Source organism: Erpetoichthys calabaricus, chromosome 1 (assembly GCF_900747795.2).
Source record: "Erpetoichthys calabaricus chromosome 1, fErpCal1.3, whole genome shotgun sequence".
Taxonomy (NCBI): Eukaryota; Metazoa; Chordata; class Cladistia; order Polypteriformes; family Polypteridae; genus Erpetoichthys; species Erpetoichthys calabaricus.
In genome coordinates, this window is record NC_041394.2 from 253,730,923 (window position 1) to 253,746,524 (window position 15,602).

At 36.4% G+C, this 15,602-nt stretch overlaps 1 protein-coding gene across 1 annotated transcript in view; it reads right to left on the reverse strand.

Annotated features, from left to right (window-relative positions):
* Positions 1–2,674: 2,674 nt before the first annotated feature.
* The window catches only part of rbm17 (RNA binding motif protein 17), a 55,927-nt gene continuing 42,999 nt past the window's right edge, over positions 2,675–15,602 (reverse strand). The window contains exons 12-13 of the mRNA XM_028814181.2: positions 14,221–14,293; positions 2,675–4,342 (exon numbers count right to left, since the gene is read on the reverse strand). Of these exons, the coding sequence (XP_028670014.1) occupies positions 4,239–4,342; positions 14,221–14,293 (177 nt within the window). The 3' untranslated portion in view covers positions 2,675–4,238. The remainder of the gene's footprint in view (positions 4,343–14,220; positions 14,294–15,602) is intronic.

Sequence of the window (15,602 nt, forward strand, 5' to 3'; positions counted from 1 at the left end):
GGGGAAAATAAGTATTGAACACGTCAATGTTTTTCTCAGTAAATATATTTCTAATGGAGCTATTGACATTAAATTTTCATCAGATGTCAGTAACAACCCAAGTAATCCACACACACAAAAAAATCTAAACAAATAAGTCCATAAATTAAGTTAACATATGGGTAATAAAGTGGAATGAAACAGGGAAAAAGTATTGAGCAAACCTATTGAAATTAATTTAATACTTAAGCCTTTGTTGGTAATGACATGTTCAAGACACCTCCTGTATGGAGAAGCTAGTCACATACATTGCTTAGGTGTCATTTTGGCCCATTCTTTCACACAAACAGTCTTCAAAACTTGTAGGTTCCGGGGGCCTCTCCTATGAACTCTGATCTTTAGTTCTTTCCTAGATTTTCAATTGGATTCAAGTCGAGTGATTGACTGGGCCATTCTAGCAGCTTTATTTTCTTTCTCTGAAACCAACTGTAAGTTTCCTTGGCTGTGTGTTTGGGATCATTGTCTTGCTGAAATGTCCACCCTCATTTCATCTTCAGCATCCCAGTAGATGGCAGCAGATTCTTATCAAGAATGTCCCGGTGTATTTCTCCATTCATCCTTCCATGATGTTCCCATCTCCAAACTTCACTGTTGGTATAGTGTTTCTGGGGTGATGTGCAGTGCCATTTCTCCTCCAAACATGGTGTGTGCAATGACATACATAGAGTTCAATTTTGGTCTTGTCTGACCAGAATATATTTTCCCAGTATTTCATTGCCTTGTCCAAATGTTGTGCAGCAAACTTTAAATGAGATTCAACCTACTTTTTCTTCAGTAGTGGAGTGTTGTGCGGTGAGTATGCATAGAGGCCATGGCAGTGGAGTGCATTACTTACTGTTTTCTTTGAAACAAGTATACCAGCTAATTGCAGGTCTTTCTGAAGCTCTTCGCTAGTTGTCCTTGGCTCTTGGACAACTCTTCTGATTATTCTTTTGACTCCTTTGTCAGAAATCTTGCGAGGAGCACCTGGTCATGGCCAGTTTATGGTGAAAAGATGCTCTTTCCACTTCTAGATTATGGCCCCAATGGTGCTCACTGGAACATTCAGAAGTTTAGAAATATGCCTGTAACCAATGTCATCAGTAACGTTGCAAAGGTCTTGAGAGAGCTCTTTGCCTTTACCCATCATAAAATGCTTCTTGTGTGAGACCTTGGTAATTAGAAATCTTTTTACAGACCATCAATTAGGACTTCAGCTGGTTTCTTGGCTTTCCATGATTTTTTGCATCTCCTTTTCTTCACGTGTTCAATACTTTTTTCCCTGTGTCATTCCACTTTATTACACATAACTTAATTTATGGACATATTTGTTTTGATTTCTTTTTATGTGTGGATTACTTAGGTTGTTACCAACATCTGGTGAAAATTTCAAGTCAGTAGCCCCATTAGAAATATATTTACTGAGAAAAATGTTGATGCATTCAATGTTTATTTTCCCCGCTGTATGTGTACAAATCTTTTGTCATGCAGAAAATCATGATGACTTTCAAGGAGATTGAATGCTTCTGCACACCACTGTATATAGATAGTCAATATGTTTATACCAAGCAAAGCCCTTTGATGTTTAACTTTTTGAAGTTAAAAGAAATGAAATGTGGACACAAGAAAAGGATTTTTTGCATGTGTAGTGATACAAAGAAGCATTCACCTGTCACACATAACATTTAACTGCAGTGAATACAAAGAAATAAGCATCTTCTCTTCCAAGGAATGTAAAAGAATGCAAAGCATTTCACTACTTTGATCCAAAAACAAAGTAGAAGAGAACTTAACTGGTGGCTGTTAGACAGGGCAAATATTTATTCACAGAGCTGTAAATGACCTCCTAATTATCTGTTACCACTTTTTTTTTAAATATAAATAATTCCTCCACATTGATGCAAGAGAGTGAACAATAACTACTGTCAATTCTGGGTTGCAATTACTGCATCTAAAGTTGGTTCATCTAGCTATCACGTCAAACTTTTTTCCCCCAAGTAGGAGATTAAGTACTGGATAACCTTAATGAAATTATATATACACTCTTTAAAATGTAGTGTTAACTGCTGGATTTTTTATATAATATTAGGATGTGGCTGAAAATCTGATAATATTTACAATGAAAACATACAGTAATGTAAAGAATCATATGAGGCTGGCACATTTTAACAGCTCTGTTAGATACTAGACAACCATGATATTTAGGCTACAACTGGTTCCAGAGTGGGCTCAGTTTTTCAGCAGCAATCATGTAACAATTACAATAAAGCAGATATCACTGACATACATGAAGGACACAGCTAAAAAGATGTAGTTAAAGTAGACAGGATTTGTGGAGGGTTTGTGATATTTCACACACACTCACACTGCTGCCAATTAGCTTAACTTGCATGTCTGAGGATGAGGAAGGAAAACACACATGGATAATGGGACAACATAAAAACTCCACATGCACAAGGACTGGAAATGGGTTTCAAATGCTGAATCTGTGTGCCACCATGCTACTATTCTGTGTCTAATTAAAACAAAAAACAGTTAAAAACAATCCCAATATTTTCACAAATCTGCATCTTTCCCTCAGTAAAGAGCTGATTGCTGAAGTCCACTGTTACTACTGAAGAAGTACCTCTGCTGCAAATAAAGACATACATTGAAGTTTTTACAGTAAGATGTTTTTTTATTAAAAATACATAGTTTTCAAAAGTCTTGTACTATTACAATTTGAATAAACACATTTTGTGCCATGTGTGAACTATGAAGGATTGTTGCCAACACTAAACAATAACAAATAAAAATATACATAATAAACACTCAGAAAACTGATCACCAATGTCTGTTTGTACTGGACCTATTGTCCAAATCCCCTCTGACAAATTTAACATCATTTCATATACAGAGATGATTAATGAACATAAACCAGAAAACGTGAGAATAAATTATTTGTTTGCTTCAGTTTAATTTTCTTATTTTATGAAAGCATATACAACAGAATTACATGACTGATAGGATTTTTAAAAGTGGCAGCTGTTAAAAATTGGTTTCCACAGCATGTGCAAGGCCTTGTGGTTTAATATCTTTAACCACAATTATTATTAAAATTGTACTTCTCTTTCCAAACTTCTATATGAAGATGATGTAACTGAAGTTGCATAATGAAAGAGTAACAGTACATTTCAGTAATTAAGTAATAATATTCTCCTTTCAATCCATTGTGACTTTAAAACAATATTAACCCTGGCGAAAACAAAAAATCAGATGAAATTTAAAAAGGTCCAAAAGCTGGGATAATTTTAAGCTCCCTTTGTGTTTTACATAGTTGTTACATAATATCTTTGCATCACCTTTCAACAAGGCTAATAATACATACAGTCATCTCATAGGGGAAGGAAGGTGACTATTTTAAGCTGACACTTAACCTCTCAAGATATACAGTGCATTGTAGAAAAAAAAGGGTTAAGTAATATATAAAGTACTGGTCATTTATACTCTCACCTTTTTCTACTGTTAGTATGGTCATGCAAAATGATAGCCATTTCCAAAAGAAATATTATTCTATAAATTCAAAGATGAAAACAAAACACATTTTAAAGTTTCAGACATTTTGAGAACTTTGACTAACTGCTGTTTGTAAAAGAGACTGATAGAATAAACAAAGCTTTTCCTACATGTCATGTCCTAAAATATCACTATATCTTTGTTTTCAAATATCTAATAAATTCTATGTGAGCCTCTACATGACCAGTTACCATGTAAAATTTGAATATGCAATTAAATGCTTCCCAGTTTGTTGGGTTTGTATATCCTGTGCATCAATTGTTTAGCCTACATCTGTGTCACTCTGTGGGGTGGGATTTTCAAAATGCATGTAATTTATTTTTGGAACTTCTATCAGCCTCCTATAAATCTCCACATATAATTTCCAAGATATGGTATCTGTATTTTAAATCTTTTTAACTTTTCAGTAATAAGGTGGCAACTTTCAAAAATTCATGGAATTAAGAACAGTGCAATTTCTTAGCCAATCTTTTAAAATTTAGTCATACCCACTTTTATTTAACACTGTCTCCTAGTTGGGAAAGGTTTTTAAATCAAAAATAAAATAAAAAATATCAACTTTTTGACATACGTTTTTCCTTCCTTCATTCTGTGTATCAGTTTTCTATAATAATAAATTAAGTCATGTATGGTCCCGGTAGTTTAGTGACCCAATCAAGTGTGGCTCACACCTGTTCTCCAAGGTCCAAAACTCTGAACTTGTCAAGATTGTAAAAACAAGCCTTGACTACGCGTCCACCAAAGTATCTTCCATTTAAGTCAACAACAGCTGGAAAAAGAAATATAAATATATTTCAATTCAAAGAAATTATTTCAAACCAGATGATGATACTTTTCACATACCGATATATCAGCAAATATGCATTTGAAATTTTGAAGGGTCTTAAGTATGCAGTTTTTGCTTTATTTTTAAAGAAGTAAATACAAAGGTTTTCAGTATTTTTTTGTCAAGTGTGCAATTAATTCAGTGCAGGATAATGCAAAAAGTTCTCAACATGCAAAAGTAGTTCAGCATGCTATGGTTAGGAAACAATTCACTGATTTCAGTAGCTCATGTGCTCCAGTTATAAATTATTAATTCACTGACAGATCAAACACTAATTTAAATCCAGTTGTTTTCATTCTTAATGTGGGTTTTCTAAATGGGAGCCAAGTGCCTTTCATGGCACTTTAATGCCAAGCGAACAAGATCTATGAGCTGTGTGCAATGTCAGTTGATACTGTAATTGACAAAGAAATACAAGAGCTTTTTAAGTTGGAGAGGGTCTGCTTACTCATTTTCTCACATCTGCTTATTTTCTCCATTCAGCCTTCTTACCGTATCTGACTTTCTATCTCTCTCTCCCCCCAGTGTGGTCACTCAGTCTCATCTGTCTGTATCTTTTTTTTATGCCGATCCTGCTTGTCTGTCAGAGTGCTTCTCTGATTAAAACTATTAGAGAAGATTAATTAAACATGTGATTTCACTTGTAAGATGCAGCTTCATATAATCACTGTCTTTTCACCAACCTTTGTGTGTCAGTGGGTGAATTAAAAACATAAATATATGATATATTCTGCTAAGATTCTTGTTTTTACTTAAAATATACAAAACCATTTTGGCTAAATTACAGAATTTTACTCTCACAAAATGAAAGATTTATGGTGACTGCTCATCAATATGATATATGCTGATGTGTCCTATAACCACAGAGCAGAAAGATCAGGATTAGTCTTTAAAATTGTAATTGTAACATCTTGACCCCATAACTCACACTTTAATATAGCAAGGTGAGTTATTTTCATTGTTGTTGGATTAAGAACAAACTGCAGGCACTTAAAAACTTTCTTCACTTTTACATTATCTGTACCACCTATCCAAATTCAAGGTCACACAGGCGGGTGCCTACTCTAGCTTCACTAAAATAAGGCCACAAAACAACTATGGACAAGGTGCCCGATTAGTGCAGGACACACACTTTCATACTGGGCAAAGTTATAAATGCCAAATAACTTAATACAAATGTCTTTGAAATGTAGGGGAAAAAACAGGGTTCTTTTCGAAATCCCAAAAGAGACAAATGATGAGTGTGCAAATTTAAATTGAATGTAAATTTAAACAGTCCAGATTTGAAACCAGGACTCTGCAGAGTTTTTGAGGCACTTCACCACCACCTTGTCACCCTGTAAGATAGTTTGTTACAATGAATCCCAATTTAGTTTATCAATCTGTTTTCTGAAAGTGCTATATTCAGTGTAGGATCACATAAGCATAAAAGGTAGCAAATAATCCCATGACACACTCATACAGACACATCCACTTAGATCCGTTTCATCAACCTGTTTTTATACCATGAAAGACAACCTGTAGTCTATTATAATTTTTTTTTTTTTTTTTTAAACTACACATTTGATCAAACATTAATTTACACTAGCTGTGTTACCAAGCATTCTCTGGAAACGTTTCTAAAACAATGGGCCTGAGCTTTAGTTTCACTGGTTATTCAGAAACAGTATATCAGAAGTATTACGTAATAACTAATTAGGGTTAGTTTTTGTATGTGATATGTGTAGGTTTTTCTTAGCTCACTGAAGCTCCTTACTCTTGAACATATAATTGTCCATGAGTAAAAACATTCTTGATATAGATCAATTCCTGCTTTTCCTATTGACTGACCTTAACTTCCGTTGATGGTCACTGCAAAATAAAATTTTACTGGAAACTGTATTCTTTTGAATTCAAACAGGTAATTAATTGAATAATGGAAATTTTGGGCATAAACATACTTTTGCTCTGTAGCAAAGCCTGTAAAACTGTCAGTTTTTACCAGTATTGAATGTAATGCTTTGATTTGTAATCCTATACAGTTACAAAGGTTTGGAGGGTTTAGATCAAATGTAATGTACAAATTAGAACATTAGAACAATCTAAATGAGAACGGGCCATCCAGACCAAAACAGCTTGCCAGTCTTATCCACTTTATTCTTCCAAAATAACACCAAGTCTAGTTTTGAAAGTCCCTAAAGTTCTACTGTCTACCACAATACTTGGTAACTTATCCCATGTGTCTATGGATCTGTGTGTGAAGAAAAGCTTCCTAATGTTTGTGTGAAATTGACGTAGGCTTTACGAATGGAAATAACAGTTTACATCAGAGAAACTAGGGAACTAAAATTTGCAACCAATAAGAATTAAAATAGATCTTGAATAAACTTACAAAATGAAAAATAATGGAAAGTTAAGTTTTTTTTTGTGAATTTCCCTTTGGGATTAATAAAGTATCTATCTATCTATCTATCTATCTATCTATCTATCTATCTATCTATCTATCTATCTATCTATCTATCTCTATCTATCTAAAAGTAGAGCAAACCGTAAATCCTAACCTTGGTATAAGCGCTATGTATCATAAAACGGTAGCAAGAAACTAAAATCGACTTTAGATGTGTGTTTTTATATCATTCAATCAAGAGTTTATTTTCGAGTTTACCACCAGTCATATTTTCACTATGTATTAATATAGCTTTACCATGAAGGCCATACAAGGCAACAAAGTTCTGAAGGCTACACGTTTACAGTGCCCTCCATAAGGTTTGGGATAAAGGCACATTTTTCCTTGATTTACCCCTCTGCTCCATAGTTGAAAATTACAAATCAAACAATTCAGACATGATTAAAGTACATGTTACAGACTTTAATTTAGGTCATTTGCATAAATTCTGCACTCACCATGTAGAAATCACAACTGTTTTTATACATCAACCCCCCCCCCACTTTACAGGACACCTGTCTGGGACAATTGGCATCAATGGTATTTGTGATTAAGTAGATCAATTATGCTGGTCATGGCTTGATACTTCACAGCGTGTGATCCAGTCAAGTGCTATAGGTGGGAGCAGTTAGTCAAAGAATAAAATTCAGGATTGAAGTAAACAGGGTTTCTTTTACCCATCCATTTACAGATGCAACAAAAATGGAATCTAGATGATACGAGCATAAGTTTTAATTACATTTCATTGTTTGATGCAATGTGCATCAAATCATGAGCTAATGCAGATGTGTATTAGCTGAAGTAGCTAAATGAGCATTATTGACAATGAAAAAGCCTCTTCAAAAGGGTAATATTAAAGGTATTATAATAATAAAAAGAGTATCAAAATATGAGTTGTTTTATTGTCATTAATGATAAAGGAAACCAGCTTTTACTTGCAGCAATAGATATTTAAAAGTTCTGTCATAAAGTCAGGACTCAGGTTCAGGAGTGAATCAAAACAGAATCAGGAGCAGAACGATAGCTTTAGTGTGCTACAGAAGTGCTTAGAATCTGATCTGCTCTTAGTGCAACTGTAGATCAAAGCAGAACAGTAAACTTTTATGAAGGGGTGTGTTCACAAAGCAAAAGGCTGTCTGTTATAATAATGATGATAACTAGCTAATAATTCAAAGTAATGAAAAGGCTAATCATGGAAGGGATATGTGAACACATCTGTAAAATATAGAACAGCTGCATGGCAAGTCTGGAGTAACACTATGGCAAAATTTGTGTGAGGTAAAGGAAACAATCATTCTTTTACATTTGAATGTTGTTTCTATAATACACTAGGGGGCTTCGCTCACCAACCCCTGGGTTTGGTCCTGTAGAAATACAATTTAAAGTGTTTTTTTTTTCCTTCATGGGAATTGTTACATATGCATTATGTTTACTTTTTATTTTAGAACTTCAGTAAAAACAATATTTGGAATGAACTGTTCTTCAAGATTGCATTGAATTTTGATTCCTTGTTTTGTTTGGTCTTACAGCGTGATAATGCAACGTATAACTGGCTGTGAGTGAATACCGTTTCTTTGTTTTGTATAAATAAACCGACTTTTTCAAATGTTTGTCCTTGTGATTTGTTAATTGTCATTGCAAAAGCTATTCTCATGGGAAACTGTAAACGTTTTAATACGAATGGCATATTCCCGTTTCGATTTCATTCAATAAAAATAAGACTTTCTGATAAAACAATCTACTTACGAAAGTGGAAATATCCAGAGCCTGATGTAGCAGGTGGCATTGTTCTCAAGAAGCTGCAGATTTCTACCCATTGTGGATTGCATGTAATTGTAATAAAGAAATCTGGCCGACCGATAGTTCTAGTTGCATCATGATCTAACTGTTGCAATGCTCTTGGACTACCTTGATATGATGATGGTAATATTACTGCTTTACCTATTTTGAATTTGTCTGACCTATTGACATTTGAATTGTGAACTTGATCAATGAGACCTTGCATAGGTTCCGTTCTAAGTTTAGCGTGATTCGATTTAACAAAGAAGAGACGATTAGGTGCGACTTTTACCCGAAATATTGTGTCTGTGTTATTCGTTTTTCTGAATGCGTTTGTTTCTTATTGTACGACCATCCTGTTTTGCCATCTGGGAAAAGCAAAGGAAAGAGTACAGGATCGGCATACATGACAAATCATGCTTTTCCTTTGGATATGCACAAATATCTACTCTTTGATATCTTCGTTTTTCGAAAGTATTATCGCTGACAATTCCTCACATGTGGGTTTATTATAAATGCGACTGTGATCTTTCGGATTCATATAGACATCCAAAATAATTTCTTTGTCCATGTTTTGTTGATAACTTTAGTGGTAAGTGCGATACTTTTGGACGTATGCATTTGTATCCATTATTGGCTGTATAATTTCTATTACATCGGATCGTTTAACTCTTTCGATTCTATGTTGCATCGCTTCTCCGTCATCATAAATATAAGTGTGGTTTTTTCGAAATTAAACTTGTCGTAGCTGTAATTGTTGCGGGAACACAGATTCTCATAGCGTATGGTACTTTTCCCTGATGGCAACACGAATTATACAATCTACAAGTCTCCAACGTAAACTGTACAACCTTACAATATCTACATACTTCCAACTTATAACCTATGTCCATATATTCAATCTCTTTTTGCTGTTCCGTTATTTCACCTAGTAATAATTTCCTGTTTGTTTGCGCGAATGTGATCAGAACTCTCTGGTGTTTGACACCTTCGAATTGTAGTACTGTCATATTTTGAATTTGCTCTGCGCGTGTATCGAGACAAAGTTTGTTTTGAGCCTTTTGAATTCCACTGCTGTCATAATCTGTAACCTGCTCTGCATGTGTATGTTTGGACGTGCCTTTGTCTTTTACTTCTGAGCCCGTTTGGACCTGCAAGGTTTACAATTCCACTTGTTTCGGCTAATTGTTACTTTTCTTGCCTAGGTCTCAGTCTCACGGGAACATGCTTCCAATGGATGTCAGAATGACGTGACTTGACCGTGACTTGATTGTGTCGCGGGAAGTGAAAGTGTCTCTGCCTCTCTGAAGCGTCTCTCTGTCTCTCTTCCAGATCACGTCTCGTCACAAGATTTTTTTTTTTTTATAATAGAGAGATGTGAATTATGTTTTAACTTGACAGCCCTAGAGCAAACCATTAAAATGCTCTTTAGTACACAGAGAATATAATTTAAAGTATAATAGAACTTTAATTTTGAGAATCAAAGCCTTGCAGCAATTAGAGAATATCAATCACAGTCAGTCTTTATTTAAAAAAAGCACAAAGCACTTTAGTGTTCAGTTTTCATAAAAAACTAGGGGGCTTCGCTCACCAACCCCCGTGTTTGTTTTTCCGGACACACTTTTAAGATTTTTTTTTCTTTGAATTGTTACTACTTCATTAGTTTCACTTTTACTTCAGAACTTATGTAAAAACAATATTTGGAATCTTTCGAGTCCAAATATGCTGAATCTTTTAAATGAGGTCAGTGAGACGTGTTTAATGACTTTGTCAGGTTAGAGATAATGAAAACTAGAATTCAAAAGACTCAAAAAAAACGTAGGCACGAAACACATGCAGAGCAAGATACAGAATATGAAAGCAGAAAAAAACTAAAGTGTCAAAAAAAAAAAGTAAACATCGCATTAGCGCAAAAAAAAGAGAAATTATTACTTGGAGAAATAACTAAAAGGCGAACAGAGATTGAATATATGGACACAGGTGATATGTCAGAAGTATGTAAATATTGTAAGACTTTGAAGTTTAAGTCAGACAATTTTAAAAACTTGTTTTACCTCACATGCATTTATTATTTACTTTTTTTTTAAATTTTTTTTTATTATTTACTTTGCAATCCATCCTCTTCCGCTTATCCGAGGTCGGGTCGCGGGGGCAGCAGCTTGAGCAGAGATGCCCAGACTTCCCTCTCCCTGGCCACTTCTTCTAGCTCTTCCGGGAGAATCCCGAGGCGTTCCCAGGCCAGCCGGGAGAGATAGTCCCTCCAGCGTGTCCTGGGTCTTCCCCAGGGCCTCCTCCCAGTTGGACGTGCCCGGAACACCTCACCAGGGAGGCGTCCAGGAGGCATCCTGATCAGATGCCCGAGCCACCTCATCTGACTCCTCTCGATGCGGAGGAGCAGGGGCTCTACTCTGAGCCCCTCCCGGATGACTGAGCTTCTCACCCTATCTTTAAGGGAGAGCCCAGACACCCTGCGGAGGAAACTCATTTCAGCCGCTTGTATTCGTGATCTCGTTCTTTCAGTCACTACCCACAGCTCATGACCATAGGTGAGGGTGTCGTGGTGAAAAAGGAGCTGAGCCATAAGGCAAAGCTCTCAATTTACCGGTCGATCTATGTTCCTACCCTCACCTATGGTCTTTATGATGTTTTACTTTGTTTTCCACTCTGTCTTTTATCTCTGACCTCGCTTTGTCCTGCTTTTTTTTCAATGACACCTGGTCTGTGGTGATTATTTTCCTTTTTTCAAGTATTAATTTCCGTTTGTTTGCGCTACTGTGGTCTTTACTTTCTTTTTTAATACTTTCTGATTTTCCTACTTTCATATTCTTTAACTTTCTCCACATTTGAATCATGCAAACGTTTTTTTTTTTTTTTTGGAGCTGTTCGAATTCAACTGCTTTCATAATCTGCTCTGCATGTGTATAGCGCCAACGTTTGTGAACGTCTTTATGAAGTTCTACTTTGTCTTTTACTCTGTCTTTTGATTCTGAGCCCGATTGGACGTGCTTTGTTTCAATTCCACTTGTTACGGGCTGATAATTACTTGCCTTATTTTCTGAATTTGCACCTATATTATTTTTTCTTTTTTCTTTCCAATGCTTTTGAGTCTCTTTTCTTCGCGCTGCTTTCTTCTTTGCTTATTCGTCGAGGTTTCATTTAACGTATTGTCCTGATACGTTTTAAATGCGCTGAGACCCTGGATCTCTGTGTGCTCAAATGCTTCACAAGACTGAATGTTTTGCTACCCCGTTGTCTTATTTAATAGATTGTAAGTAGGGCATGTCTTGCAAGAATCTCATGTTCTACATCATCGCGAGACGGTCCTGGGTCAATCGCTTGGCACAATGTCTCATGTTTACAGTCCCCGCGAGACGCACCGTGGCAAGTCTCTTTTGTCTCGCGGGTCTTTTAAATGTCTTCCGAGAAGATCATGTATCGTAGCCTTGCTTTTGCTTTCCAGGATTTTTTTTTTTATATAATAGAGAGAAATAAATAAAAATCAATTACATTTAAAACACATCTTTCAGTTTACCATTTAATAAATATTTGTTAAAGTTGTTGCATTTCAAATGTGGTTTAGGCTATAACTGGATTACTGTTAGTTCATAACCTTAGAATAACATACAATACCATATAATTGTTGTAAATTAACACATTAAGACTGGCTGTTTATGGACTCAGGTCAAAGACAGATATTTTGTACTGCTAAGCTGCTCCAGGTTTACTGTGGCACTCACTGCACTTTAGGATCACTGCTTTGTACCATTTTCCTATTCTATTTATTTTTATCACCGCATCTCTAAATTCCATGAAATGTTCATTAAGCATTTTCACAATTTTCCTTCAGATTCACTGTATGACCAGTAATTCCTAAACAGACAGGTGTTTTTATTCTGAAAACTTAACAGTAACTTTAGTGATGAACAGGAAGAGGCCAGTTTTGCACATATAAAAAAAAAAAAACTAATTACCAGAGCACAAGGATACACAGTGGCATATAAAAGTCTGTGCACCCTTGCTTAAAATGTCTGTTACTGCAAATAGTTAAGTGAGCAAAAGATGAACTGATCACCAAAAGGCATAAAGTTAAGGATGACACATTTCTTTCAGCATTTTATGCAAGATTAGTGCATTGTTTTGTACAATTGTACAGTGAAAAAAGGAAAGAAGCACCATACAAAGGTTTGGGCTCCCCAAGATATCTGAGGTCTCACATAACTTTTCCCAAGGTCTCAGACCTTAATTGGCTTGATTGGGCTATGTATGGCTTGTTCACAGTCTTCATTAGGAAAACCCAGTTTAATTAAATTGCAAACATGTATACATTTCCTGACTCCTGAAACTTTATCCCAACAATCAGCAGTCATGGGCTCCTCTAAGCAGCTGCCTACCACTCTGTAAAATAAAATTGATGCTCAGAAAGCAGGAGAAAGCTACAAGAAGGTAGCAAAGCCTTTTCAGGTAACTGTTTCCTCAGTTAGTAATGATATTAAGAAATGGCAGTTAACAGGAATGATGAAGGTCAAACTGAGGTCTGGAAGACCCGAGAAAACTTTCTGAAAGAACTGCTCATTTGACCTTGAGAAGACAAATACCCCCCCACCCCTTTTGACTCCAAAAGACCATCAGGAAGATTTAACAGACTGGAATGGTGGTGCACTGTTCTACAGTGCAGCAAATACCTGAACAAATACAACCTTCACGGTAGAGTCAGCAGACAAAAAAACATTTCCTGTGATCTAGTCACAAAATTAAGCACCTGAAGTTTGCAAATGAACATCTAAACAAGCCTGAAGTGTTTTGGAAACAAGTGCTGCAGATTTATGAAGTCAAAATAGAACTTTTTGGCCACAATATGCAAAGGTATGTTTGCAGAAAAAAGGGTGCTGAATTCCAGTAAAAAAACACCTCTCTATCAATTAAGCAGTGGGGTGTATCAATCATGCTTTGAGCTTGTGTTGCAGCCAGTGGCACAGAAAACATGCCACTGATAGAGGGAAGAATGGATTCAAATAAATACCAGGAAATTCTGGAAGTAAACATCACACCGTCTGTAAAAAAGTTGGAAGTTAAAAACAGGATAGGTTCTACAACAAGACAATGATCTAAAACATACTTCAACATCTTTTTGCCATTGCCCTCATAGTACCCCGACCTAAGCATGATTGAAAATAAGTGGATAAATCTCAAAAGAGTAGTTTATGCAAGATGGTCCAAGAATCTTGCAGAATTAGAAGGCTGGATGAATGGGCAAAAATACCCCAAGTAAGAACTGAAAGACTCTTAGCTAGCTACAAAAAAAAGTGTTTATAATCTGAGATACTTGCCAAAGGGAGTAGTTACTAAGTACTGACCGTGTTGGGTACCCTAACTCTTGCTTCAGGCACTTTTAATTTTTTTGGTATTCTGTACTTGTGAATGATGAAAATAAAATGTAATCTTGCTTAAAATAAAGAAATGTGTCATCTTTAACTTTACGCTTTTTGGTAATCAGTTCATCTTCTGCTCACTTAACTACTCACTGTAACAGACATTTTAAGCAAGGGTGCCAAAACTCTTGTAAGTCAACAAATGCCAAACAAACTTCAGTCACAAAATTGTACAGCACGTACACTACCTTTTATTGCAGACTCCACTCTTTCAAATTCAAGGAATATCCTTACAGCTTCATCATCATGTGCTCCAGATATCTATATAAAAAAAAAAACATTTAGGTAACCAACCCATGCTTGTATACAGATCCATGCAAATGTTTGGACACTCCTGACAAAACTACATATTTGTTGACATTTGAAGTAAAAAATGCTAAATACAACTTCAACAGCAAATAAACTAAAACATTAGCATTTTTATGAAACCTAACCTTTACATTACTGTTGATTTAACGAGTTATATGAATATACAGGTAGTCCCCAGGTTACGGACATTCGACCTACGACATACGAACGGGGCCGCAGCTGCGATGCATGCGCCTCAGTAACTGCCGCTCCGTCATCTTTGGCCTGCGGACGCTGCAAGCGGTGGCTGGCAATTTCACTGCTTGCGCAGTGTTGTGTCCCTCCGGTGGCTCCCGGCGGGAGGCGGTTTCACTGCCCACCCACCACACACGGCTGCCCCGTTCGTTCTAGGTGCGCGGCTGGTAATGCTGCAAGCGGTGATCCAGTTGTGGCTGAACAGGGAGGCAGGAGGTAGCATTGTAGTGTGCCTCGGATGACTGCGTGTTGAATGGGGACGGTGGTGTTGCGTACGCTGCAGGCAGCATACTGTAGTGGAGGTGACTGTGAGGTGGGCTGGTGATGAAACACCCCTCGCCGCCCCCATTCATTCTCAATAGCAAGCCTGCTTGTACTGTTACACACATAGCAGGAAGTTGTCTCGTCAGTACAGGGTGGTCCAGATCTAATTATGCAGATCCAGATCGTCTGGATGACTTTAATTTATGCAGGGACGATTCCAGTTCGGTGCGAAGACGATTCTTCATGTTGTCAGTTCGCACACTTCTCAATGGTCCAGGATTTTTTGGGTGATTTTCTATGTAATAAACTGAATAAGTTATAGCGTAATGAAAATTGCATAATTAGATCTGGACCACCCTATACATCAGATGTGTTGACGACTGGTGCCTTCCTGCTGTGACAGCTGTACAGTGCTGTGCAGAAGAGCTCAACTTAACCTTTTGTCTTCACCCTTCAACAATGTCTCTGTAACACAAATCTGATGCAAGTGCTGGTGATATAGTAAAGAAGAGAAAAACCATCACCATGGAAAATAAAGTAGAAATAATAAAAAGGTCAGAAAGAGGTGAAACTCCATCATTCATTGGCAGAGCACTTGGTTACAGTTGGTCAACAATAGCATTTGTTAAAATAATGTAGCTGTTCCGACTTACATACAAATTCAACTGAAGTACAAACCTACAGTCCCTATCTCGTACGTAACCCGGGGCCTGCCTGTATATTACAAAAGGTTATATAATAATGTATTTTATTATAGTTGTGT